The sequence below is a fragment of the Triticum urartu genome, chromosome 2 (genome assembly GCF_003073215.2).
Source record: "Triticum urartu cultivar G1812 chromosome 2, Tu2.1, whole genome shotgun sequence".
Classification (NCBI taxonomy): domain Eukaryota; kingdom Viridiplantae; phylum Streptophyta; class Magnoliopsida; order Poales; family Poaceae; genus Triticum; species Triticum urartu.
This window is the reverse complement of record NC_053023.1, coordinates 465,696,773-465,722,567: the sequence shown is the minus strand read 5'-3', so window position 1 is coordinate 465,722,567 and position 25,795 is coordinate 465,696,773. Positions and strand designations below refer to the sequence as shown.

Sequence of the window (25,795 nt, the reverse complement as noted above, 5' to 3'; positions counted from 1 at the left end):
TAATAAGTAGATGATGTGTTGCTAGAGTGACAGAAGCTTAAACCCTAGTTTATGCGTTGCTTCGTAAGGGGCTGATTTGGATCCACGTGTTTCATGCTATGGTTAGGTTTACCTTAATACTTTTGTTGTAGTTGCGGATGCTTGCAATATAGGTTAATCATAAGTGGGATGCTTGTTCAAGTAAGAACAGCACCCAAGCACCGGTCCACCCACATATCAAAGTATCAAAGTATCGAACGCGAATCATATGAACGTGATGAAAACTAGCTTGACGATATTCCCATGTGTCCTCGGGAGCGCTTTTCCTATTATAAGCGTTTGTTTCGGCTTGTCCTTTGCTACAAAATGATTGGGCCATCTTTCTGCACTTTATTTACTTTTGTTACTTGTTGCTCGTTACAATTTATCCTATCACAAAACTATCTGGTATCACTTATTTTAGTACTTGCAGAGAATACCTTGCTGAAAACCGCTTATCATTTCCTTCTGCTCCTCGTTGGGTTCGACACTCTTACTTATCGAAAGGACTACGATAGATCCCCTATACTTGTGGCTCATCAAGACTCTTTTCTAGAACCGTTGCCGGGGAGTGTAGCGCCTTTGGTAGGTGGAATTTGGTAAGGAAGAATTTATATAGTGTGCTGAAATTTACTGTCACTTGTTACTATGGAAAGTAATTCTCTGAGGGGCTTGTTCGGGGTATCTTCACCCCATCCAGTAGAGCAAAGAGTTGCTCCTGAACCTACTGAACCTATTGAAATTGAAACTCCTTCTGAATTTCCTTCGGGTATGATGGAAAAACTGCTAGCTAACCCTTTTACAGGAGATGGAACAAAGCATCCTGATGAGCACTTAATATATGTGGATGAAGTTTGTGGATTATTTAAGCTTGCAGGTATACCCGATGATGTTACTAAGAAGAAGGTCTTCCCTTTATCTATGAAGGGATACGCATTGATATGGTATAGGCTATGTGATGATATGAGATCATGGGACTATAAAAGATTGAAGCTGGAATTTCATCAAAAGTGTTACCCTATGCATCTTGTTCATCGTGATCGCAAATATATATATAATTTCTGGCCTCACGAAGGAGAAAGCATCGCTCAAGCTTGGGGAGGCTTAAATCAATGTTATATTCATGCCCCAATCATGAGCTCTCAAGAGAAATGATTATTCAAAATCTATATGCTCGGCTTTCTGATAACAATCGCACCATGCTCGATACTTCTTGTGCTAGATCTTTTATGATGAAGACTATTGAATTCAGATGGAATTTATTGGATAGAATTAAACGCAACTCTGAAGATTGGGACCTCGACGAAGGTAAGGAGTCAGGTATGACACCTAAGTTTGATTGTGTTAAATCTTTTATTGACACCGATATTTTCCATAAGTTTAGCACTAAATATGGACTTGACTCTGAGATAGTAGCTTCTTTCTGTGAATCTTTTGCTACTTATGTTGATCTCCCTAAGGAGAAGTGGTTTAAATATCATCCTCCCATAGAAGTAAAAGTAGCTGCACCTATTAAAGTTGAAGAAAAGACTGTCACTTATAATGATCCTATTGTTCCTACTTCTTATGTTGAGAAACCACCTTTCCCTATTAGAATAAAGGATCATGCTAAAGCTTCAACTGTTGTTCGTAAAAGCAATATTAGAACTTATACACCTCCTAAGGAAGTTAAAGTAGAACCTAATATTGCTATTGTTAAAGATCTATTGTCTGATAATATTGATGGGCATGTTATTCAGTTCGAAGGTGAAACTGCTAGAATTGCTAAACCTTGTGCTACAGATAAACATAGACTTGTGGTAGGCGTGCCTGTTATTTCTGTTAAAATAGGAGATCATTGTTATCATGGCTTATGTGATATGGGTGCTAGTGCTAGTGTTATACCGCATACTTTATACGGAGAAATTAAGAATGAAATTGCACCTGCTGAGTTAGAAGGTATTGATGTCACAATTAAACTTGCCAATAGAGATACTATTTCACCAATTGGAATTGTTAGAGATGTTGAAGTCTTGTGTGGGAAAACTAAATATCCTGCTGATTTTCTTGTTCTTACTTCTCCGCAAGATAGCTTTTGTCCCATTATATTTGGTAGACCCTTCTTGAACACTGTGAATGCTAGGATAGATTGCGAAAAGAATGTTGTTACTATTAGCTTGGATGACATGGTTCATGAGTTTAATTTCTCTAAATTTAGTAAACAACATCGTGAGGAAGAATTACCTAGTAAGGATGAAATTATTGGTCTTGCTTCTATTGTCGTACCTCCTAGTGATCCTTTAGAACACTATTTGCTAGACCATGAAAATGATATGTTCATGAATGAAAGAAGGGAAATAGATGAAGTATTCTTTAAACAGGAACCTATTCTGCAACATAATTTGCCTGTTGAAATTTTAGGGGATCCTCCTCCACCCAAGGGTGATCCCGTGTTTGAGCTTAAACCTTTGCCTGACAATCTTAAATATGCTTATCTTGATGAAAAGAAGATATATCCTGTTACTATTAGTGCTAACCTTTCAGAGCATGAAGAACAAAGATTATTGAAAACTCTAAAGAAGCATCGTGCTGCTATTGGATATACTCTTGATGATGTTAAGGGCATTAGTCCCACTCTATGTCAACATAAAATAAATTTGGAAGTAGATGCCAAACTAGTTCGTGATCCTCAACGACGTCTGAATCCTAAAATGAAAGAAGTGGTAAGAAAAGAAATACTCAAGCTTCTGGAGGCAGGTATAATCTATCCCGTTGCTAATAGTGAATGGGTAAGTCCTGTCCATTGTGTCCCTAAGAAGGGAGGTATTACTGTTGTTCCTAATGATAAAGATGAATTGATTCCACAAAGAATTATCACAGGCTATAGGATGGTAATTGATTTCCGCAAATTAAATAAAGCTACTAAGAAAGATCATTACCCCTTACCTTTTATTGATCAAATGCTAGAAAGATTATGCAAACATACACACTATTGCTTTCTAGATGGTTATTCTGGTTTCTCTCAAATACCTGTGTCGGCTAGAGATCAATGAAAGACTACTTTTACATGCCCTTTTGGTACTTTTGCTTATAGACGTATGCCTTTTGGTTTATGTAATGCACCTGCTACCTTTCAAAGATGCATGATGGCTATATTCTCTGACTTTTGTGAAAAGATTTGTGAGGTTTTCATGGACGATTTTTCCGTCTATGGTTCCTCTTTTGATGATTTCTTGAGCAATCTTGATCGAGTTTTGCAGAGATGTGAAGAAACTAATCTTGTCTTGAATTGGGAAAAGTGCCACTTTATGGTTAATGAAGGTATTGTCTTGGGGCACAAAGTTTCTGAAAGAGGTATTGAAGTTGATAAAGCCAAGGTCGATGCTATTGAAAAGATGCCATGTCCCAAGGACATCAAAGGTATAAGAAGTTTCCTTGGTCACGCTGGATTTTACAGGAGGTTCATTAAGGACTTCTCAAACATTTCTCGGCCTCTGACTAATTTATGGCAAAAAGATATACCATTTGTCTTTGATGATGATTGTGTAGAAGCATTTAAAATACTTAAGAAAGCATTAGTCTCTGCACCTGTTGTTCAGCCACCTGATTGGAATTTACCCTTTGAAATTATGTGTGATGCTAGTGACTATGATGTAGGTGTTGTTCTAGGGCAAAGAGTTGATAAGAAATTAAATGTTATTCATTATTCTAGTAATACTCTAGACAATGCTCAAAGAAATTATGCTACTACTGAAAAAGAGCTCTTAGCAGTTTTATTTGCTTGTGATAAGTTCAGATCTTATATTGTTGATTCTAAAGTAACTATTCAAACTGATCATGCCGCTATTAAATATCTTATGGAAAAGAAAGATGCTAAACCTAGACTTATTAGATGGGTTCTCTTGCTACAAGAATTTGATTTGCATATTGTTGATAGAAAGGGAGCTGAGAACCCCAGTGCAGACAACTTGTCTAGGTTAGAAAATATTCTTGATGACCCACTACCTATTAATGATAGCTTTCCTGATGAACAATTAAATGTTATAAGTACTTCTCGTAGTACTCCATGGTATGCTGATTATGCTAATTATATTGTTGCTAAGTTTATACCACCTAGCTTCACATACCAGCAAAATAAAAAGTTTTTCTATGATTTAAGATATTACTTTTGGGATGACCCACATCTTTATAAAGAAGGAGTAGATGGTGTTATTAAACGCTGTGTACCTGAGCATGAACAGGAACAGATCCTACACAAGTGTCATTCCGAGTCTTATCGAGGACACCACGCTGGAGATAGAACTGCACATAAGGTATTGCAATCTGGTTTTTATTGGCCTACTCTCTTCAAGGATGTCCGTAAGTTTGTCTTGTCTTGTGATGAATGTCAAAGAATTGGTAATATTAGTAGACGTCAAGAAATGCCTATGAATTATTCACTCATTATTGAACCATTTGATGTTTGGGGCTTTGATTATATGGGACCTTTTCCTACCTCTAATGGATACACACATATTCTAGTTGCTATTGATTACGTTACTAAGTGGGTAGAAGCTCTTCCAACTAGTAGTGTTGATCATAACACTTCTATTAAAATGCTTAAAGAAGTTATTTTCCCGAGGTTTGGAGTCCCTAGATATTTAATGGCTGATGGTGGCTCACACTTTATTCATGGTGCTTTCCATAAAATGCTTGCTAAATATGATGTTAATCATAGAATTGCATCTCCTTATCACCCACAGTCTAGTGGTCAAGTAGAGTTGAGCAATAGAGAGCTCAAATTAATTTTGCAAAAGACTGTTAATAGGTCTAGAAAGAATTGGTCCAAGAAACTTGATGATGCATTATGGGCTTATAGAACTGCATATCAAAATCCTATGGGTATGTCTCCGTATAAAATGGTTTATGGAAAAGCATGTCACTTACCTCTCGAACTAGAACATAAGGCATATTGGGCTATTAAAGAGCTTAATTATGGTTTTAAACTTGTCGGTGAGAAGAGGTTATTTGATATTATCTCACTTGATGAATGGAGAACCCAAGCTTATGAAAATGCCAAGTTGTTTAAAGAAAAAGTTAAAAGATGGCATGACAAAAGGATACAAAAGCGTGAGTTTAATGTAGGTGATTATGTATTGCTATACAACTCTCGTTTAAGATTTTTTTGCAGGAAAACTTCTCTCTAAATGGGAAGGCCCCTATGTTATCGAAGAGGTCTATCGTTCCGGTGCCATAAAAATCAACAACTTCGAGGGCACAAATCCAAAGGTGGTAAACGGTCAAATAATTAAACATTATATCTCAGGTAATCCCATAAATGTTGAAACTAATATTATTGAAACCGTAACCCCGGAGGAATACATAAGGGACACTTTCCGGAATGTTTCAGACTCCGAAAAGGAATAGGTATGTGGTACAGTAAGTAAACCGACTCCAAAACAATTTTTAAGGCAATATTTCTCCGTTTTGGAATATTTAGAAAAATAGAAAAATAAGTAGCAGTCCGGGAAGGACACGAGGGCCCCACGAGGGTGGTGGGCGCGCCCTACCCCCTGGGCGCGCCCCCCTACCTCGTGAGCACCTCGTGTGCCTTCCAGACTCCGTTTTCTTGCACGATACGTATTTTGGTCGGTAAAAATTCATTATATATTCTCCCGGGGGTTTTGACTCCCGTATCACGCAATTATTCTTTGTTCTTGTTTCGAGCTGTTTTTCTGACAGATCTAGATTATCATGACGTCCCCAAGTGCTTCCAAGGACAAGTTCTTCGAGAAGGTCATCAACCCTTACCTCGCGGAGGTGCTGCGACACCCTCAAACCATTGAGATGCGTGATGGGTTCTTGCACATCCGCGATGTTGAGGGACCAAAGGGAACCGGAAGCGTGGAGACGAGGCTCGAAGCAATGGAGCAACAAGTTTTCAAGTGCCAGGGGATGGTGGAGCGTGGAATCAACGCTAGCCACATGATGCTCGCGGAGTTCACTAACAACTACAAGCCGGATGCCAAGAACACCGAGGAGGCCATCTTCAAGCTATATGAGAAGATCGAGCACCTCCAAGCCCAAATCTATGACCTGCAAAACCAAAACTGTGAGTATGAATATAGATTCAAAAGAATGAGTTTGGCTGCAGATTCGAGGATTCCGGAGACTCGATCATCCTTCTATGATGGTGAACCTATGCCTTGGAAGATGGATGACAAGCCTGCATCATCAACAACACCTCCACCTTCTTCACCAACAAAGGATATATAATCACATGGGTATGGGCACTCCCCTTGGCAACTGCCAAGCTTGGGGGAGGTGCCCCGGTATCGTATCACAATCACAACTCTTATCTTTACCGTTTTTCTTAGTTCGATCCTATTAGTAGTATCTTGATCTAGTAGAATAAATTTTATGGCATGATCTAGTTTTGAGTTTTGCTTTATGATCTCTCTTTGTAATCGAGTCCGTGAGTTATATATAATAAAGATTAGTGTTGAGTCAAGGGCTTGATTATTTTGCCATGATCTTGGGCGAATAAAAGAAAAGAGAAAAAGAATAAGAAGAAACAAAGAGTTCATATTGATCTTATTGAGAGTAATGACTTCACATAGAAAGAGTATGATGATTAAAAGTTGTTGGGAGTTGGCAAACATAGCTTTGGTCATTGTTGCAATTAATAGGAAGTGATAAGGAAAGAGAGGTTTTCACATATAGATATATTATCATTGACATCTTTTATGATTGAGAGCACTCATTAAAATATGACATGCTAAAGAGTTGATGTTGGACAAGGAAGACAACGTAATGAGTTATGTCTTTCTTATATCCAAGATAAAGTATGTTCTCATGGATCCTCTAACTTGTTGAGCCTGCCTTTCCCCCTCATGCTAGCCAAATTCTCAGCACCAAGTAGAAATACTACTTGTGCTTCCAAATACCCTTAAACCAGTTTTGCCATGAGAGTCCACCATATCTACCTATGGATTGAGTAAGATCCTTCAAGTAAGTTGTCATCGGTGCAAAGCAATAAAAATTGCTCTAAATATGTATGATTGATTGGTGTGGGAGAAATAAGCTTTATACGATCTTGTGATGTGGAAGTAATAAAAGCAATGGACTCCATAATAAAGGTTCATATCACAAGGGGCAATATAAAGTGATGTTCTTTCGCATTGACATTTTATGCATCCAACCATAAAAGCGCATGACAACCTCTTCTTCCCTCTGCGAAGGGCCTATCCTTTATTATTATCTTCTACCTTATGCAAGAGTCATGGTGATCTTCACCTTTTCTTTTTCATTTTATCCATTGGCAAGCTCAGCATGTTGGAAAGAACATGATATATATATATATATATATATATAATTGGATGTAGGGGAGCATGAACCATTATTGTTGACATTACCCTTGAGGTAAAAGGTTGTGGAGCAAAACTATAAGCCCCTATCTTTCTCTGTGTCCGATTAAAACTCTGTAACCACAAATATTGCGTGAGTGTTAGCAATTATGGAGGACTAAATGATAGTTGAGTATGTGGACTTACTTTTTAGCTCTGACATAGACTCTTTCCGATGTTATGATAAATTGCAATTGCTTCAATGACTGAGATTATAGTTTGTCGGAGCCCAATAAGGTTTATGATTTATACTTTTGCATTGTGAATAGATCATCACTTGAACATAAGTAATCATATGACAAAATCTATATATGCTCCTGTTATGAGAATAATCATGATGCCTTCATGTCCGTATTTTATTTTTATCGACGCCTCTACCTCTAAACATGAGGACATATTTATTGTTATCGGCTTTTCGCTTGAGGACAAGCGAGGTCTAAGCTTGGGGGAGTTGATACATCTATTTTGCATCATGCTTTTACATCGATATTTATTGCATTATGGATTGTTATTTCACTTTATGTCACAATACTTATGGCTATTCTCTCTTATTTTACAAGGTTTACATAAGGAGGGAGAATGCGGGCAGCTAGAATTCTGGGCTGGAAAAGGAGAAAATATTAGAGACCTATTCTGCGCAACTCCAAAAGTCCTGAAACTCCACGGAACATCTTAAAATAAATAAAGAAAAATCCTCGCCAAAGATGAAGGCCAGGGGGCCCACACCCTGCTCATGAGGGTGGGGGCACCCCCCCCCTAGGGCGCGCCCCCTACATCGTGGGCCCCCTGGTGGCTCTCCGACGTCCATATTCTCCTATATGAAGTCTTTCGATGAGAAAAAATTGGAAGGAACTTTTCGGGACGAGACTCCGCCGCCATGAAGCGGAACCTTGGTGGAACCCATCTAGAGCTCCGGCAGAGCTGTTCTGTCGGGGATACTTCCCTCCAGGAGGGGGAAATCATCACCATCGTCATCACCAACGCTCCTCTCATCGGGAGAGGGCAATCTCCATCAACATCTTCACCAGCACCATCTCATCTCCAAACCCTAGTTCATCTCTTGTATCCAATTCTTGTCTCAAAGTCAGAGATTGGTGCTAGTAGGTTGCTATTAGTGTTGATTACTCCTTGTAGTTGATGGTAATTGGTTTATTTGGTGGAAGATCATATGTTCAGATCCTATATGCATATTATTACCCCTATGATTATGAACATGAATATGCTTTGTGAGTAATTACGTTTGTTCCTGAGGACAAGGGAGAAGTCTTGCTATTAGTAGTCATGTGAATTTGGTATTCGTTTGATATTTTGATAAGATGTATGTTGTCTAGCCTCTAGTGGTGTTATGTGAACGTCGACTACATAACACTTCACCATTATTTGGGCCTAGAGGAAGGCATTGGGAATTAATAAGTAGATGATGGGTTGCTAGAGTGACAGAAGCTTAAACCCTAGTTTATGCGTTGCTTCGTAAGGGGCTGATTTGGATCCACATGTTTCATGCTATGGTTAGGTTTACCTTAATACTTTTGTTGTAGTTGTGGATGCTTGCAATAGAGGTTAATCATAAGTGGGATGCTTGTTCAAGTAAGAACAGCACCCAAGCACCGGTCCACCCACATATCAAAGTATCAAAGTATCGAACGCGAATCATATGAACATGATGAAAACTAGCTTGACGATATTCCCATGTGTCCTCGGGAGCGCTTTTCCTATTATAAGAGTTTGTTCCGGCTTGTCCTTTGCTACAAAAGGATTGGGCCATCTTGCTGCATTTTATTTACTTTTGTTACTTGTTGCTCGTTACAATTTATCCTATCACAAAACTATCTGTTATCACTTATTTCAGTAATTGCAGAGAATACCTTGCTGAAAACCGCTTATCATTTCCTTCTGCTCCTCGTTGGGTTCGACACTCTTACTTATCGAAAGGACTACGATAGATCCCCTATACTTGTGGGCATCAGCCTCCTACTGGATTGATACCTTGGTTCTCAAAAGCTGAGGGAAATACTTACGCTACTTTGCTGCATCACCCTTTCCTCTTCAAGGGAAAACCAACGCAGTGCTCAAGAGGTAGCAAGAAGGATTTCTGGCGCCGTTGCCGGGGAGGTCTACGCAAAAGTCAACATACCAAGTACCCATCACAAACCCTTATCTCCCGCATTACATTATTTGCCATTTGCCTCTTGTTTTCCTCTCCCCCACTTCACCCTTGCCGTTTTATTCGCCCTCTCTCTCTATCCTCCCTCTCTTTCTCTATTTGCCTCTTTTTTGCCCGTTCCTCGTTTGCTTGTGTGTTGGATTACTTGCTTGTCACGATGGCTCAAGATAACACTAAATTGTGTGACTTTACCAATACCAACAACAATTATTTTATTAGCACTCCGATTGCTCCTCTTACCGATGCTGAATCTTGTGAATTAATGCTGCCTTGCTGAATCTTGTCATGAAAGATCCGTTTCTGGCCTTCCTAGTGAAGATGCCCCTACCCATCTAAATAGCTTCGTTGATTTGTGTGATATGCAAAAGAAGAAAGATGTGGACAATGATATTGTTAAATTGAGACTATTTCCTTTTTTTCTTAGAGATCGTGCTAAAGCTTGGTTTTCGTATTTGCCTAAAAATAGTATTGATTCTTGGAATAAGTGCAAAGATGCTTTTATCTCTAAGTATTTTCCTCCCGCTAAGATCATCTCTCTTAGAAACGATATTATGAATTTTAAGAAACTTGATCATGAACATGTTGCACAAGCTTGGGAGAGGATGAAATTAATGATACGTAATTTCCCAACACATGGTTTGAATTTGTGGATGATTATACAAAAATTTTATGCCGGATTGAAATTTGCTTCTAGAAATCTTTTAGATTCGGCCGTGGGAGGCACTTTTATGGAAATCACTTTAGGAGAAGCTACTAAACTCCTAGATAATATTATGGTTAATTATTCTCAATGGCACACTGAAAGATCTACTAATAAAAAAGTGCATGCGATAGAAGAAATTAATGTTTTGAGTGGAAAGTTGGATGAACTTATGAAATTATTTGCTACTAAGAGTGTTTCTTCTAATCCTAATGATATGCCTTTGTCTACTTTGATTGAGAATAATAATGAATCTATGGATGTGAATTTTGTTGGTAGGAATAATTTTGGTAACAACGCGTATAGAGGAAACTTTAATCCTAGGCCTTATCCTAGTAATTCCTCTAATAATTATGGTAATTCCTACAAAAAATCTTATGGAAATTTTAATAAGATGCCCTCTGAATTTGAGACTAGTGTTAAGGAATTTATGAATTCACAAAAGAATTGCAATGCTTTGCTTGAGAGAAATTGCTTAAAGTTGATGATTTGGCTAGGAACGTTGATAGAATTTCTCTTGATGTTGATTCTTTAAAACTTAGATCTATTCCTCCTAAGCATGATATCAATGAGTCTCTCAAAGCCATGAGAATTTCCATTGATGAGTGCAAAGAAAGAACCGCTAGGATGCGTGCTAAGAAAGATTCCTTTATAAGAGCGTGTTCGTCTAGTTTTCATGATAATAAAGATGAAGATCTAAAAGTTATTGATGTGTCCCCTATTAAATCTTTGTTTTGCAATATGAATCTTGATAATGAAGGGACTGAATATGATCCACCTTTACCTAGAAGGCGCTCCAAAAATTCGGAGTTTTTAGATCTTGATGCTAAATTTGATAAAAGTGGGATTGAAGAGATCAAAACTATAGATGTTAATGAACCTACTATTTTGGATTTCAAGGAATTTAATTATGATAGCTGCTCTTTGATAGATTGTATTTCCTTGTTGCAATCCGTGCTAAATTCTCCTCAAGCTTATAGTCAAAATAAAGCTTTTACCAAGCATATCGTTGATGCTTTGATGCAATCTTATGAAGAAAAACTTGAGTTGGAAGTCTCTATCCCTAGAAAACTTTATGATGAGTGGGAACCAACTATTAAAATTAAAATTAAAGATCATGAATGTTATGCTTTGTGTGATTTGGATGCTAGTGTTTCCACGATTCCAAAGACTTTGTGTGATTTGTTAGGTTTCCGTGATTTTGATGATTGCTCTTTAAACTTGCACCTTGCGGATTCCACTATTAAGAAACCTATGGGAAGAATAATGATATTCTTATTGTTGAAAATAGGAACTATGTTCCCGTAGATTTTATTGTTCTTGACATAGATTGCAATCCTTCATGCCCTATTATTCTTGGTAGACCTTTCCTTAGAATGATTGGTGCAATTATTGATATGAAGGAAGGAAATATTAGATTCCAATTTCCGTTAAGGAAAGTCATGGAACACTTTCCTAGAAAGAAAATTAAATTATCTTATGAATCTATTATGAGAGCCACTTATGGATTGCCTACCAAAGATGGCAATACCTAGATCTATCCTTGCTTTTTATGCCTAGCTAGGGGCGTTAAACGATAGCGCTTGTTGGGAGGCAACCCAATTTTCTTTTTATTCCTTGCTTTTTGCTCCTGTTTAGTAATAAATAATTTATCTAGACTCTGTTTTGGTTGTGTTTTTTGTGTTTAATTAGTTTTTGTGCCAAGTAGAACCGTTGGGAAGACTTGGGGAAAGTCTTGTTAATCTTGCTGTAAAAAATAGAAACTTTAGCGCTCACGAGAACTGCTGCCATTTTTATTTGGAAAGTGATATTTAGTTAATTATTTTTGAAGGTGACTAAAATATAAATTCCTCACGTCCATCAATTTATTTTAGAATTTTTAGGGTTCCAGATCTTGCGATAGCTACAGATTACTACAGACTGTTCTGTTTTTGACAGATTCTGTTTTTCGTATGTTGTTTGCTTATTTTGATGAATCTATGACTAGTAAAATAGTTTATAAACCATAGAGAAGTTGGAATACAGTAGGTTTAACACCAATATAAATAAATAATGAGTTCATTACAGTACCTTGAAGTGGTGTTTTGTTTTCTTTCGCTAACGGAGCTCACGAGATTTTCTACTTTAAGTTTTGTGTTGTGAAGTTTTCACGTTTTGGGCATGGATTTGATGGATTATGGAACAAGGAGTGGCAAGAGCCTAAGCTTTTGGATGACCATGGCACCCCCAAGATAATATAAGGACACCAAAAAGCCAAAGCTTGGGGATGCCCTGGAAGGCATCCCCTTTTTCGTCTACTTCCATTGGCAACTTTACTTCGAGCTATATTTTTATTCACCACATGATATGTGTTTTGCTTGGAGCGTCTTATATGATTTGAGTCTTTGGTTTTTAGTTTACCACAATCATCTTTGCTGTTCACACCTTTTGAGAGAGACACACATGATTCGAAAATTATTAGAATACTCTATGTGCTTCACTTATATCTTTTGAGTTATACAGTTTTGCTCTAGTACTTCACTTATATCTTTTAGAGCTCGGTGGTGGATTTGTTTTATAGAAACTATTGATCTCTCATGCTTCACTTAGATTATTTTGAGAGTCTTAAATAGCATGGTATTTTCTTAAATAATCCTAATATGCTAGGTATTCAAGATTAGTAAAAACTTTCTTATAAATGTTTTGAATACTAAGAGAAGTTTGATGCTTGATGATTGTTTTGAGATATGGAGGTAGTGATATTAAAGTTGTGCTAGTTGAGTAGTTGTGAATTTGATAAATACTTGTGTTGAAGTTTGCAAGTCCCGTAGCATGCACGTATGGTAAACGTTATGTAACAAATTTGAAACATGACGTGTTCTTTGATTGTCCTCCTTATGAGTGGCGGCCGGGGACGAGTGATCGTCTTTTCCTACCAATCTATCCCCCTAGGAGCATGCACGTAGTGCTTGGTTTTTAATGACTTGTAGATTTTTGCAATAAGTATGCGAGTTCTTTGTGATTAATGTTGAGTCCATGGATTATACGCACTCTCACCTTTCCATCATTGCTAGCCTCTTCGGTACCATGCATTGCCCTTTCTCATATTGAGAGTTGGTGCAAACTTCGCTGGTGCATCCAAACCCCGTGATATGATAAGCTCTTTCACACATAAACCTCCTTATATCTTCCTCAAAACAGTCACCATACCTACCTATTATGACATTTCCATAGCCATTCCGAGATATATTGCCATGCAACTTGCCACCATCCCTTTTATCATGACACGTTCATCATTGTCATATTGTTTAGCATGATCATGTAGTTGACATAGTATTTGTGGCAAAGCCACCGTTCATAATTCTTTCATACATGTCACTCTTGGTTCATTCCATATCCCGGTACACCGCCGGAGGCATTCATATAAAGTCATACCTTGTTCTAGTATCGAGTTGTAATCATTAAGTTGTGAATAAATAGAAGTGTGATAATCATCATTTAATAGAGCATTGTCCCAATAAAAAAAGAAGGCCCAAAAAAGAAATGAAAAGGGACAATGCTACTATCCTTTTTTCCACACTTGTGCTTCAAAGTAGCACCATGATCTTCATGATAGAGAGTCTCTTATTTTGTCACTTTCATATACTAGTGGGAATTTTTCATTATAGAACTTGGCTTGTATATTCCAACAATGGGCCTCCTCAAGTGCCCTAGGTCTTCATGAGCAAGCAAGTTGGATGCACACCCACTAGTTTCTTTTGTTGAGCTTTCATACATTTATAGCTCTAGTGCATCCGTTGCATGGCAATCCCTACTCCTTGCATTAACATCAATCGATGGGCATCTCCGTGGCTCATTGATTAGCCTCGTTGATGTGAGACTTTCTTCCTTTTTGTCTTCTCCACATAACCCCCATCATTATACTCTATTCCTCCCATATTTCTATATCCATGGCTCACGCTCATGTATTGCGTGAAGGTTTATAAAGTTTGAGATTACTAAAGTATGAAACAATTGCTTGGCTTGTCATCGGGGTTGTGCATGATGAGAGCATTCTTGTGTGATGAAAATGGAGCATGACTAAACTATATGATTTTGTAGGGATGAACTTTCTTTGGCCATGTTATTTTGAGAAGACATAATTGCTTAGTTAGTATGCTTGAAGTATTATTATTTCTATGTCAATATTAAACTTTTATCTTGAATCTTTTGGATCTGAATATTCATGCCGCAATTAAGAAGAATTACATTGAAATTATGCCTAGTAGCATTCCACATCAAAAATTCTGTTTTTATCATTTACCTACTCAAGGACGAGTGAAAGTGCAACTATCCCTAGGTGGTTTTGGTAATTCATAACAACATATAGCTCATTGAGCTAATGCTATTCCAAGATGACTATTTTAGGAAAGCTCAATGATTGGCATGGCATGGATGTGAAAGTGGAACCCTCAAAATGCTAAGGACAAAGGATTGGCTCAAGCTCAAAAGCTCAAGACTCTTCATTTTATATTTTAGTGATCCAAGATCACATTGAGTCTTTAGGAAAAGCCAATACTATCAAGGAGGGATTAGGTGTTGCTTAATGAGCCTTTTGCTTCATGTGCTTAGTGATATGCTCCAAAATCCTCAACTACTTTCCCATATCCACATATGACCTAAACCCTAAGCCAAACTCGGTCCTACTGACTCTTTCTATCCAGCGCCACCGAGTTTCACTTGTCATAAGCCACTGCCAAACCCTAGCAATTCGGTTCTACCGATAGGGATCTCGGTCTCACCGAGATGGGATTGCAAACTCTCTGTTTCCCTTTCGTAACTTTTCGGTCTCACCGAAAGAGCGAATCGATCCCACCGAGATTGCAATGTAAACTCTTTGTTTCCCTTTTGTAACTTTTTGGTCTCACCGAAAGAGCAAATCGGTCCCACCGAGTTTGCCTGACCAACTCTCTGGTTAGCTTATTACCAAACTCGGTCTCACCGAGTTTGTGTAATCGGTCTTACCGAGATTACGTTATGCCCAAACCCTAACCATATCGGTCCTACCGAGTTGCATGTCAATCCCACCGAAAATCACTAACGGTCACTAGGTTTACCTTTTCAGTCCGACCGAGTTTGTTGATTCGGTCCCACCGAGATTGGAAAACTGTGTGTAACAGTTGGATTTTGTGTGGAGGCTATATATACCCCTCCACCTCCTCTTCATTCGTGGAGAGAGCCATCAGAACACATACACAATTCCAACTCATATGTTCTGAGAGAGAACCACCTACTCATGTGTTGAGACCAAGATATTCCATTCCTACCATATGAATCTTGATCTCTAGCCTTCCCCAAGTTGCTTTCCACTCAAACCTTCTTTCCACCAGATCCAAATCCTATGAGAGAGAGTTGAGTGTTGGGGAGACTATCCTTTGAAGCACAAGAGCAAGGAGTTCATTACTTACACACCATTTGTTACTTCTTGGAGAGTGGTGTCTCCTAGATTGGCTAGGTGTCACTTGGGAGCCTCCGACAAGATTGTGGAGTTGAACCAAGGAGTTTGTAAGGGCAAGGAGATCGCCTACTTTGTGAAGATCTACCGCTAGTGAGGCAAGTCCTTCGTGGGTGATGGCCAGGGTGGGATAGACAAGGTTGCTTCTTCGTGGACCCTTCGTGGGTGGTTGCTTCTTCATGGACCCTTCGTGGGTGGAGCCCTCCGTGGACTCGCGCAACCATTACCCTTCGTGGGTGGAGCCCTCCGTGGACTCGCGCAACCGTTAACCTTCGTGGATTGAAGTCTCCATCAACGTGGATGTAGGATAGCACCACCTATCCAAACCACGGGAAAAACATCCGTGTCTCCAATTGCGTTTGAATTCTCCAAACCCTTCCCTTTACATTCTTGCAAGTTGCATGCTTTACTTTCCACTGCCAATATACTCTTTGCATGCTTGCTTGAATTGTGTGATGATTGCTTGACTTGTCCTACAATAGCTAAAATCTGCCAAGAACTAAAATTGGGAAAAGGTTAAGTTTTTATTTGGTCAAGTAGTCTAATCACCTCCCCCCTCTAGACATACTTTCGATCCTACAACGAGCAGGAATTAAGCTTGGGGATGCTTGATACTTCTCCAACGTATCTATAATTTTTGATTGCTCCATGCTATATTATCTTCTGTTTTGGACATTATTGAGCTTTATTATTCACTTTTATATTATTTTTGGGACTAACATATTAACCGGAGGCCCAGCCCAGAATTGCTGTTTTTTTGCCTATTTCAGAGTTTCGCAGAAAAAGAATATCAAACGGAGTCCAAACGGAATGAAACCTTCGGGGACGTGATTTTTCGGAACGAACATGATCCAGGAGACTTGGACCCTACGTCAAGCAACCAACAGGGAAGCCACGAGGTAGGGTGGCACGCCTACCCCCCCCCCCCCCCCCCCCCCCCCCCCCCCCCCAGACGCGCCCTCCATCCTCGTGGGCCCCCTGTTTCTCCACCGACATACTCCTTCCTCCTATATATACCTACGTACCCCCAAACGATCGGATACGGAGCCAAAACCCTAATTCCACCGCCGTAACTTTTCTGTATTCACGAGATCCCATCTTGGGGCCTGTTCCGGAGCTCCGCCGGAGGGGGCATCGATCGCGGAGGGCTTCTACATCAACACCATAGCCTCTCCGATGATGTGTGAGTAGTTTACCTCAGACCTTCGGGTCCATAGTTATTAGCTAGATGACTTCTTCTCTCTTTTTGGATCTCAAAGCAATGTTCTCACTCTTTCTCATGGAGATCTATTCGATGTAATCTTCTTTTGCGGTGTGTTTGTTGAGACCGATGAATTGTGGGTTTATGATCAAGTTTATCTATGAACAATATTTGGATATTCTGAATTCTTTTATGTATGATTGGTTATCTTTGCAAGTCTCTTCGAATTATCAGTTTGGTTTGGCCTACTAGATTGATCTTTCTTGCAATGGGATAAGTGCTTAGCTTTGGGTTCAATCTTGCGGTGTCCTTTTCCAGTGACAATAGGGGCAGCAAGGCACGTATTGTATTGTTGATGTCGAGGATAACAAGATGAGTTTCTTATCATATTGCATGAATTTATCCCTCTACATCATGTCATCTTGCTTAAAGCGTTACTCTGTTCTTATGAATTTAATACTCTAGATGCATGCTGGATAGCGGTCGATGTGTGGAGTAATAGTAGTAGATGCAGGCAGGAGTCGGTCTACTTGTCTCAGACGTGATGCCTATATACATGATCATACCTAGATATTCTCATAACTATGCTCAATTTTGTCGATTGCTCAACAGTAATTTGTTCACTCATCGTAAAATACTTATGCTCTTGAGAGAAGCCACTAGTGAAACATATGGCCCCCGGGTCTATCTTCCATCATATTAATCTTCAACACTTAGTTATTTTCATTGCCTTTTATTTTACTTTGCATCTTTATCATAAAAATACCAAAAATATTATCTTATCATATCTATCATATCTCACTCTCGTAAGTGACCGTGTAGGGATTGACAACCCCTTATCGCGTTGGTTGCGAGGATTTATTTGTTTTGTGTAGGTGCGAGGGACTGGCGCGTAGCCTCCTACTGGATTGATACCTTGGTTTTTAAAAATTGAGGGAAATACTTACGCTACTTTGCTGCATCACCCTTTCCTCTTCAAGGAAAAACCAACGCAGTGCTCAAGAGGTAGCAAGTCTTCGTACTTTTACTTCATTGCTTACTTGACTATGGCTTGTCTAGTGTAGTCTACCTTTCGCTACATGTTAATAGGTTAATTTCTACTGGTTGTCTTCAGAACCCCTGTGTATTGAAGACTTTCATAAAAATCGCCTATTCACCCCCCTCTAGTCGATAACTAGCACTTTCACCCTCGATCCGGACTAAGCCCTCCGGTTTATATAGACACCGGAGGGGACTAGGGTTGTACAAAGTCGGTTACAGAAAAAGGAATCTTCATATTTGATCGCCAAGCTTGCCTTCCATGCCAAGTAGAGTCCCATCTGGACACGGGTAGAATCTTCGGCCTTTGTATCTTCACGGCCCATTAGTCCGGCCCATATCCAATAGGTCGGACGCCCGAGGACCCTTTAGTCCAGGACTCCCTCACCCATTGACACCTGTTGCAAGCTCTCTGTAGATGAGGGTCCACTCCTTGCCGATGCCACCGAGTACCGGAGCTTTGCCAGGGCTCTTCAGTACCTGACGCTCACTCGTCCTGACATTGCCCATGCTGTTCAGCAAGTGTGCCTCTACATGCACGCTCCCCGGGAACCTCATCTCAACCTCATCAAGAGGATTCTTCACTACGTATGTGGCACGCTCGACCTCGGACTTCAGCTCCACTCCACGCCGGTCGCCTCACTCACTGCCTACTCCGACGTGGATTGGGCCGGCTGCCCTGACACACAACGCTCCACTTCTGGCTACTGTGTCTATCTTGGTGACAACCTGGTGTCTTGGTCCTCCAAACGCCAGGCCACGGTGTCCCGCTCCAGTGCCGAGGTTGAGTACCGAGCCGTGGCTCATGCCGTGGCTGAGTGCTGCTGGCTTCGACAGCTTCTTCTTGAGCTTCAACGTCCTCTTCCGTCCGCGTCCGTTGTCTTTTGTGATAACGTCAGTGCTGTTTACATGGCATGTAACCCGGTCCAGCATCGCCGAACGAAGCACATCGAGATCAACATCCACTTCGTTCGCGAGAAGGTGTCTCTCGGTCAGATCCGGGTTCTTCACGTGTTGTCCTCGCAGCAGTTTGCCGATATCATGACGAAGGGCTTACTTTCTCAGCTCTTTGAGGACTTTCGGTACAGTTTATGCATTCGACCGACGCACAAACTGCGGGAGGATGTTAAAGTATGACTTTGTATAGCTAACCTGCGCGTATTATGTTTGCATACGGCTGTACATATACGTGTATAGGGTTCTTTCTTGATTTTCAAGACTTGTAATCCTGCTATAAATATATGAGCCGATCGCCCCTTGAGAGGCGTCTTTCCTGAATCCGTTTCACGTTCATACCCCGTGTAATTTTTTTTCTACATCATCTGCTTTGGAGATGCTCTTGCGACGACTGCTCTAACCAGTCCGCGAGTGCACGGACCATTTAGCAGCCGCGGTGTGAATGCTAGGGCGAGAAGGCGCGGCCGCAAAGGTTGAAAAGGCGCCGGGACTGAACTGCGCCGTCGGGCGAGCCGAAAGTTTTGAACCAACTCGAGACGTGCGTAAAGCTGCAACCCGCAGCCTCACATGGTTTCACGGGAGAGGGACGTACGTGCGCGAGCCGGCGCTACGTTGCGATAGATCGGATTAGATAGAGGAAGAATTGCTGTCCGCCACGAACGGGTGAAGCCTAAAACTTTGTCGCTTTGACTAGGCCAATGACCAGTGCGTGCATGCGTGTATCTGGTACAAGTGCCAAATTAAAGAGACGGATTGCCTGCCTGATACGGGTCAATGTGACATCGCCATGCTATCTGCCGCAGCGCCACTTGGTGGAGCCTGAGTTGGTCTCTGTCCGGCCGGCTCCAATCCCATCACTCGATATTTATTTTCTTTCTTTTTCCTTTTGGAAAAGCATCACTCAAATCTCACTGGCATACTAGGAGTAGCAGTGGCTAGCTACAGTGCGGTGGTACTACGAAGTGTTCGGGAGCGAGCGACCCATCGGCCGATCGATTTCGTTTCATTAGACATTTTCTGCTGAAAGGTCGCTGTATCTGTATCAGTGTTCTTTGCGTGGACTCAACTGACGGCCGGTTACATCCATCGATCTCCTTGAGGACTCTCGCTCTCACATAATCACATTTAGCACGGTTTTTGCTAGCTGCACGTTCTTGAGCTAGCCCCAGTACTGCACGGAGTTTTTCCGGTTGAAATAGTGCCGGCCGGGCGCTGTCGATCTCTCGTTTTCTCGTTGTAGCCATCGGCCGAGAGTACACGCGCACGTCTGATCCAGCAACGGCCTTCATGCTTTGCTTTAACATGCATGGAGTATCTATTTCTATATAGAACGTATGAAAAGAGAGTCGAGGTGCTAAACTGACGTTTTGTACGTACGTTCACATGGTCCGTCCATCGGCCATCCGTCCATCGCGATCGACGGGTCAATTGATCGGCGGTATCTCATCACCGGCGTGAATTGGCGCATCCTTTGCCTGGACGGAGGGAGTAGTACGTAGTCCAGAAGTGAGAAGTGTATTGCCTCTGTGAATCTCCCCTTGGCCTCTGTATCTACTTTTTTTTTTTTGAGGAGTCGGCCTCTGTAGCTACTGCTAGCAAGTAGTCTCGCAGCAAGAGGCAAAGCTAGTGGCGTGCATGCATGGTCCGGCGCCTACCTAGGAGGCGGTTAGACGGTGGCCCACACGGAGGCGAAGCAGGCGTGCATGAGCTTCTGGCCCAGCAATAGCTAGCCGGCCCACCACCAGATCAGCTTTGCCATTATCCGATCTACGCGTCGGCTTGTAGTTTGCCACTTGCCACGCCGCATGCGTACATTACACCGACATACTCCTACGTAGACGTGCACGTGCGGGCGTGCTTGCTTGGCTTTCCTTAGTTTGGTTTGCCGAGACGTATCGAACACCCACTCGCGCACGTTATTCACCGGTTCCTCCTCCTCTGGCTTTCGAGGCTGCCCATGTCGTCGCACTACGGAAATATAAATCTTTTTAGAGATTTTAATATAAACTGCTCCATCCGCTTCATAATATAAAAGCGATTTTGACACTACATGAAGAAAGTACATACAAAACAAAATAAATGAATCTACACTTTAAACTATGTCTATATAAATCCGTATCTAGTCCATATTAAAGTCTCTAAAAAAACTTTTTTAAAAACTTAGAAGTACAATAATACAGTACACTTTTGGCAAAAAAAAATACAGTACACTGGAATGTGTGTATAAACTGAAGGGTGGTTTTCCGCATGTTTCCGAAAATGACGGCACAATCTAATTCCGTGGATACGGCACCTTCTTTCTACAGTACGACTTGGTAAAGCACAGAACCAGATTCCTGTTCACATTCAATGCACGTGCATATTCTCTGAGATGACAGGAAAATGATAATAATTTCATTTCTGTACGCACAAATATGTGGTGATTCACGAAAGGGAAATTAGTTGCGGAAATGGTAGCTGGCGAATGGTCGCCAAGGAGGAGGATCTGCCAGCGAGCCCCCGCCCCCACTGTCACACGATCTGGATCCAATGGTGCAGTTTTGGGTGACCTTTTTACACTAAATTAAACAAATGTCATGGCAGCTTTGCAAAAACGCCACCCAGGTTCTCAACTGCTAGGCGAACGTTCGCAAATGCCGCATCCTGTGGTGAACGTTCGCCAGATATGCCCGTTCGATCCATTAGTTGTGCTTTATGAAGAGAGGGAAACAAACCTATTCACAATTTGCTAGTACTCCCTCTGTCCCAAAATGGGTGTCACTGATTTAGTACTGTACTAAATCAACGACACTTATTTTGAGACGGAGTGATTATATCATACCAGTCATGTAAATGTGCTTGAAATCTACATATATGATCTACATATATGATGTATGATGAACAAGAGACTAAAATGTACTCCCTTTGTAAACTTTTATAAAATCTTTTAGATCACCAAAGTAGTACTTCACATCAATTTGTCCCCGCATCACTATCCAGATTATTTTTAAACAACACGTTGGAATCTGCCCGAACCACAAAAGCTTCCGTCGATTTGAACCAACTTCAAGGTTCGATCATGAAAAATGGGATCCCAATGACGATTACAACATATGAATATATGTAGTACTAGTTAGGCATATGTTAGGTCTAGGCCTTGATTAGCTAGTTAGGCATGCCACATGATTGTGATCAAGAAGCTAGATTGTAAGAATATAGTACAAGTTAGATTGTCGTTAATCTATCTTGCCTTCTGCCCTCCCACAATACATGATCATAAAAAGTTAGGTGTCATTCTCATACGACATGAATGCAGAGTGGATACGTGGAAGACCAGGGGAACGCACGGGCACAGCGTGTCTAAAAAGCTTCGGCTCTTTGATATCATTCCCTTTCCTTTGATAAATGATGAGTTGAATTCGATCTGAACGTACGTACGTTGCTTATATATATATACGACATTACGACTCATGCCTAACACCGAAAGCTGGCCATTTTTCATGTGCCGGCTAGCTGCCAGGTAGCATGCAGTAGCACGACCAAACCCAAGGGGAAACCTCCGTGTCAAATTTTGATACTTGAACCCATTATTAAAGCAAAGGGAAAGATGGCCACCCCTGCGTGCTAATCTTTGTGCCGAATAACGAATGAGTTAGTAGTTAATGCTAACGTTGGGACTGTGTCTAAGCAGTTTCGTGTTGGATAAGGACAAATAATTGAGTGTATCTTCATTCATAGCTGGACACTACGCTACTACCACTACTCCATACTCTAGCTAGACAGTTGGGTTGACACGCTAATAGAAAAACATATGCAGTTGAATGCATGCATGCATATAGTTCGGCATTTAGTCGGTACAATATCGGCCATATTCTTCTAGAAGCACGGGATGGGGATGATATGTTATAAGTTCCTCCATACCTTCGTTGGTATCATCCCATTATAAGTGCCGGCAAGAAGTTGGTACGTAGAATAAAGCTCGACACATGGGTACCAGATTACAAGCACACGTATATATTCTACTAGTTAACAAACTACTTAGAAACTGAAGATATGCACGTGTCAGACGCATGTTCGTGTCATTATCACCATCATATAGATGCATGGTAGTTTACTCGCAAAAAAAGAAGATGCATGATAGTGCTAGCATCTGGTGATTAAAGCAAGCGATGACTTCAGCAAACTTGGTTAGTAATTAGTACCAGTACTCATGGATGTGCACTTAATACGAAATGCCCTTCACAATATATTCTAGATTATATTCTCGTTACGGTTCTCTCCATTTTATTTCTTATGAAAGTATATCCTCATACCTTGAGTTTGAAAAATGATGCATGTACATACCTGCAAGAACTCTATGGCACATGAATGCATGGTTTATATAGTTACACTTGACAAAGACGTAGCTATATGTCATATTAGCTGGCAAATTGAAAGAACAAATGCTCAATGCAAGATGTTATAAAAGAATAATCAGCACACACAAAGTCAGAATTTTAGGTTAATTGTCAGAAATTTGAGAAGGTTCCCCTTTTTTCTATGAGTTCAATTTTGCAAACAATGTTCCTAAAGTCATCTGATATTTAACTATTTGACTTGAGTTTTGTGTCTACAATCCAAAGGTATTGGTACTGAATGGATGTACTTTCATCTAAGACTTATGTACAGTTCATAAAAGAGAAGAGAAATGATAAACAATTAAGCAAGGAACAAGGTCTCCCTCTGTTCTATGTTAGTTGTCACTAATTTAGTACAACTAGTACCAAGCTAGTTAAGAGTCACCCATTACCCGCAAAAAAGAACACCCATTATTAAAGTAAAAATAAACAAAACAATAGCTTTAGATAAACAAATTTGGGGATCAGAAGAAGGAAAGAAATGTTCACCAGCAAAATTAATTGACCAACACTTACCCACATTATTGCATGATGAATGCATGCGTATTCCTCATCTACTGCTAAGACATGTCCCGATGGATCGCAAGCACCTTCGATCCACTGATCTCTCACGAGTCTTTATTATTTTTGTGCTCCCCAGTGTACGGCCATGCAGCACCTGGCGACGATGCCGTGGTCGTGGACGATGAGGTGGACGGCCCCGTTGTGCCTGAGCTCGATATTGCCGCCGCGGGAGACGCTGGGCTCACTCGGATGAGCTGCTGTGTCGAGAAGTCGAGTATGTGCGGCGACGACGAGGACATCGACGGGGGCGACATGGCGCCAAACGGCAGGTTGACAGCGCCCCCGGCACTGCCAGCGCCCTGCAACAGCTGTGCATACCGCATGAGGTCAGGGTACGGCACCACGGTCTGGTGCGGCGGTGGCCGCATTGCCGGCGCCCCCACGGTGGCGGGGTAGTGTTGTTGTTGCTGCAATCTGTCGGGAATGCCGCGCGTGACGACGAAGCCGAGGTCGGTGCGTCCCTGGACGCGCTCGGGGAAGTTGAGCTTGGCCTTGGTGCCCTTGAAGCGCAGCGCCGCTTCGTCGTAGGCGATGGCGGCGTCCTCAGCCGTGTCAAAGGTGCCGAGCCATACACGAGCCGCTTTCTTGGGGTCCCGGATCTCCGCCGCCCACTTTCCCCATGGCCGCTGCCTCACCCCTCTGTAGTGCCGCTTCCTCCCTGCAGCCACATCCCCCAGATGAACACAATTGATAATTAATTTGTGGTTTCGTCAGAGCTAACGTAATACACTTATACACGTACGTATGCGCATAAAATATTCGTGCAGGATTGAATAAGGCGAGGAGTTGAATTTAAGCACTTCGCTGGTAGCGTATCTTCGTGCACGAAACAGGCAAAATTATTGTACTTCTCTCCAGAGTTTATACAGCAATTTTACCATTAAATTAAGCTCGCCACATATTAGGATGAAGAAAACAAGGAAATTAGTAGTTATATCGACGTGTTTGGATGATTCGAAGTTTCCAAATGGCTGCGATTCATCTAGCAGAAGGCGCGCGTGCTATGCTCTCGCCATCCGACGTGCACACGGAAAAAAGAAGACTACGTTTGGATACATCGATGGATGCTAGCAGCTATTGTTGATTACCTTGTTCCTCAGCGATGGCCGCGGCAGCCGCCGCATCGTGCTGATGCTGCTGTTCTCCTGAGACAGCGGCGGATCCGGCGGGGTAGTAGGCTTGTTGCTGTTCCGGTGTGGCGCGGATGACGTGGGACAGAGCGGAGACCATGGCGGTGGCGTCGTGGTCGGCGCGCGCCGAGTAGTAGTACTGCGCGTACGCCTCCGGTGACGGGGAAGGGTCGGCCACATCTGCTCCCGAGCTTCCGCCGGCGCTGGCAGCTCCTTGCTGCTGCAGAGCGTGCGCGATGAGGGGGTGATACGGCTGCTCCTCCACCTGCTCGTGCTTGGCTGCTGACGGCGGCGGTGGCGGCTGTTCCTCCTCCTCGTCGGCGGGTAGGGGCCTCTTCCCATGCCTCCGGGGATCCACCTTAGTTGATCGACCTGTCGACCTGCCGCCGCTTCTTTCTCTTTCGTCGCGCCGGGGATCGAGATCGAGCTATGGCTGTTGCTTTGGACTTTGGTGCCTAGGCGCGGACAACGTACTGATAAGAACGCGGAGGGAGAGAGAGGAGACGAGCTCTTCTGAACGCCTTTAATGATAGCTAGGGGAAGTGATAGAAGGAGAAGTCTGTTGTTACTCGGCAGAGGCGCGCAGTGTCCCAGTTCTAGCACCTTTGGCTGAGCACTTTGTACGGAGTATTTCGGTATTGCCATTAAATTTCTTAGTGCAAAATATGTACTGTACAAAATTTCAGCATTTTGGAGTCTGGACAAGAAGTAATATATCTTTTACACTCTAAACAGACAAATTATTACAATATGATGATGTATGAATAACATTGCGCGTTCATTCAATGGAGATAATACCAAATTTACTAT

General features: G+C 41.6%; 1 protein-coding gene across 1 annotated transcript; it reads right to left on the bottom strand.

Annotated features, from left to right (window-relative positions):
• Window positions 1-23,679: 23,679 nt before the first annotated feature.
• On the bottom strand, window positions 23,680-25,557 carry LOC125537927 (ethylene-responsive transcription factor ERF113-like). Its single transcript, XM_048701249.1, has 2 exons — window positions 24,944-25,557; window positions 23,680-24,513 (listed from the first exon to the last, which is right to left on the bottom strand). The coding sequence occupies exons 1-2, from the start codon at window positions 25,083-25,085 to the stop codon at window positions 23,900-23,902; spliced, it is 756 nt and encodes a 251-aa protein (XP_048557206.1). The 5' UTR covers window positions 25,086-25,557; the 3' UTR covers window positions 23,680-23,899.
• Between the last annotated feature and the right edge of the window lie 238 nt (window positions 25,558-25,795).

What these genes read in the sequence shown, in the direction of transcription:
- LOC125537927 (XM_048701249.1), bottom strand. Translation starts at nt 25,085, where the DNA reads ATGGTCTCCGCTCTGTCCCACGTCATCCGCGCCACACCGGAACAGCAA. An exon ending in GGCCATCGCTGAGGAACAAG is followed by an intron (nt 24,514 to 24,943) that starts GTAATCAACAAT and finishes ATGTGGCTGCAG; the next exon opens with GGAGGAAGCGGCACTACAGA.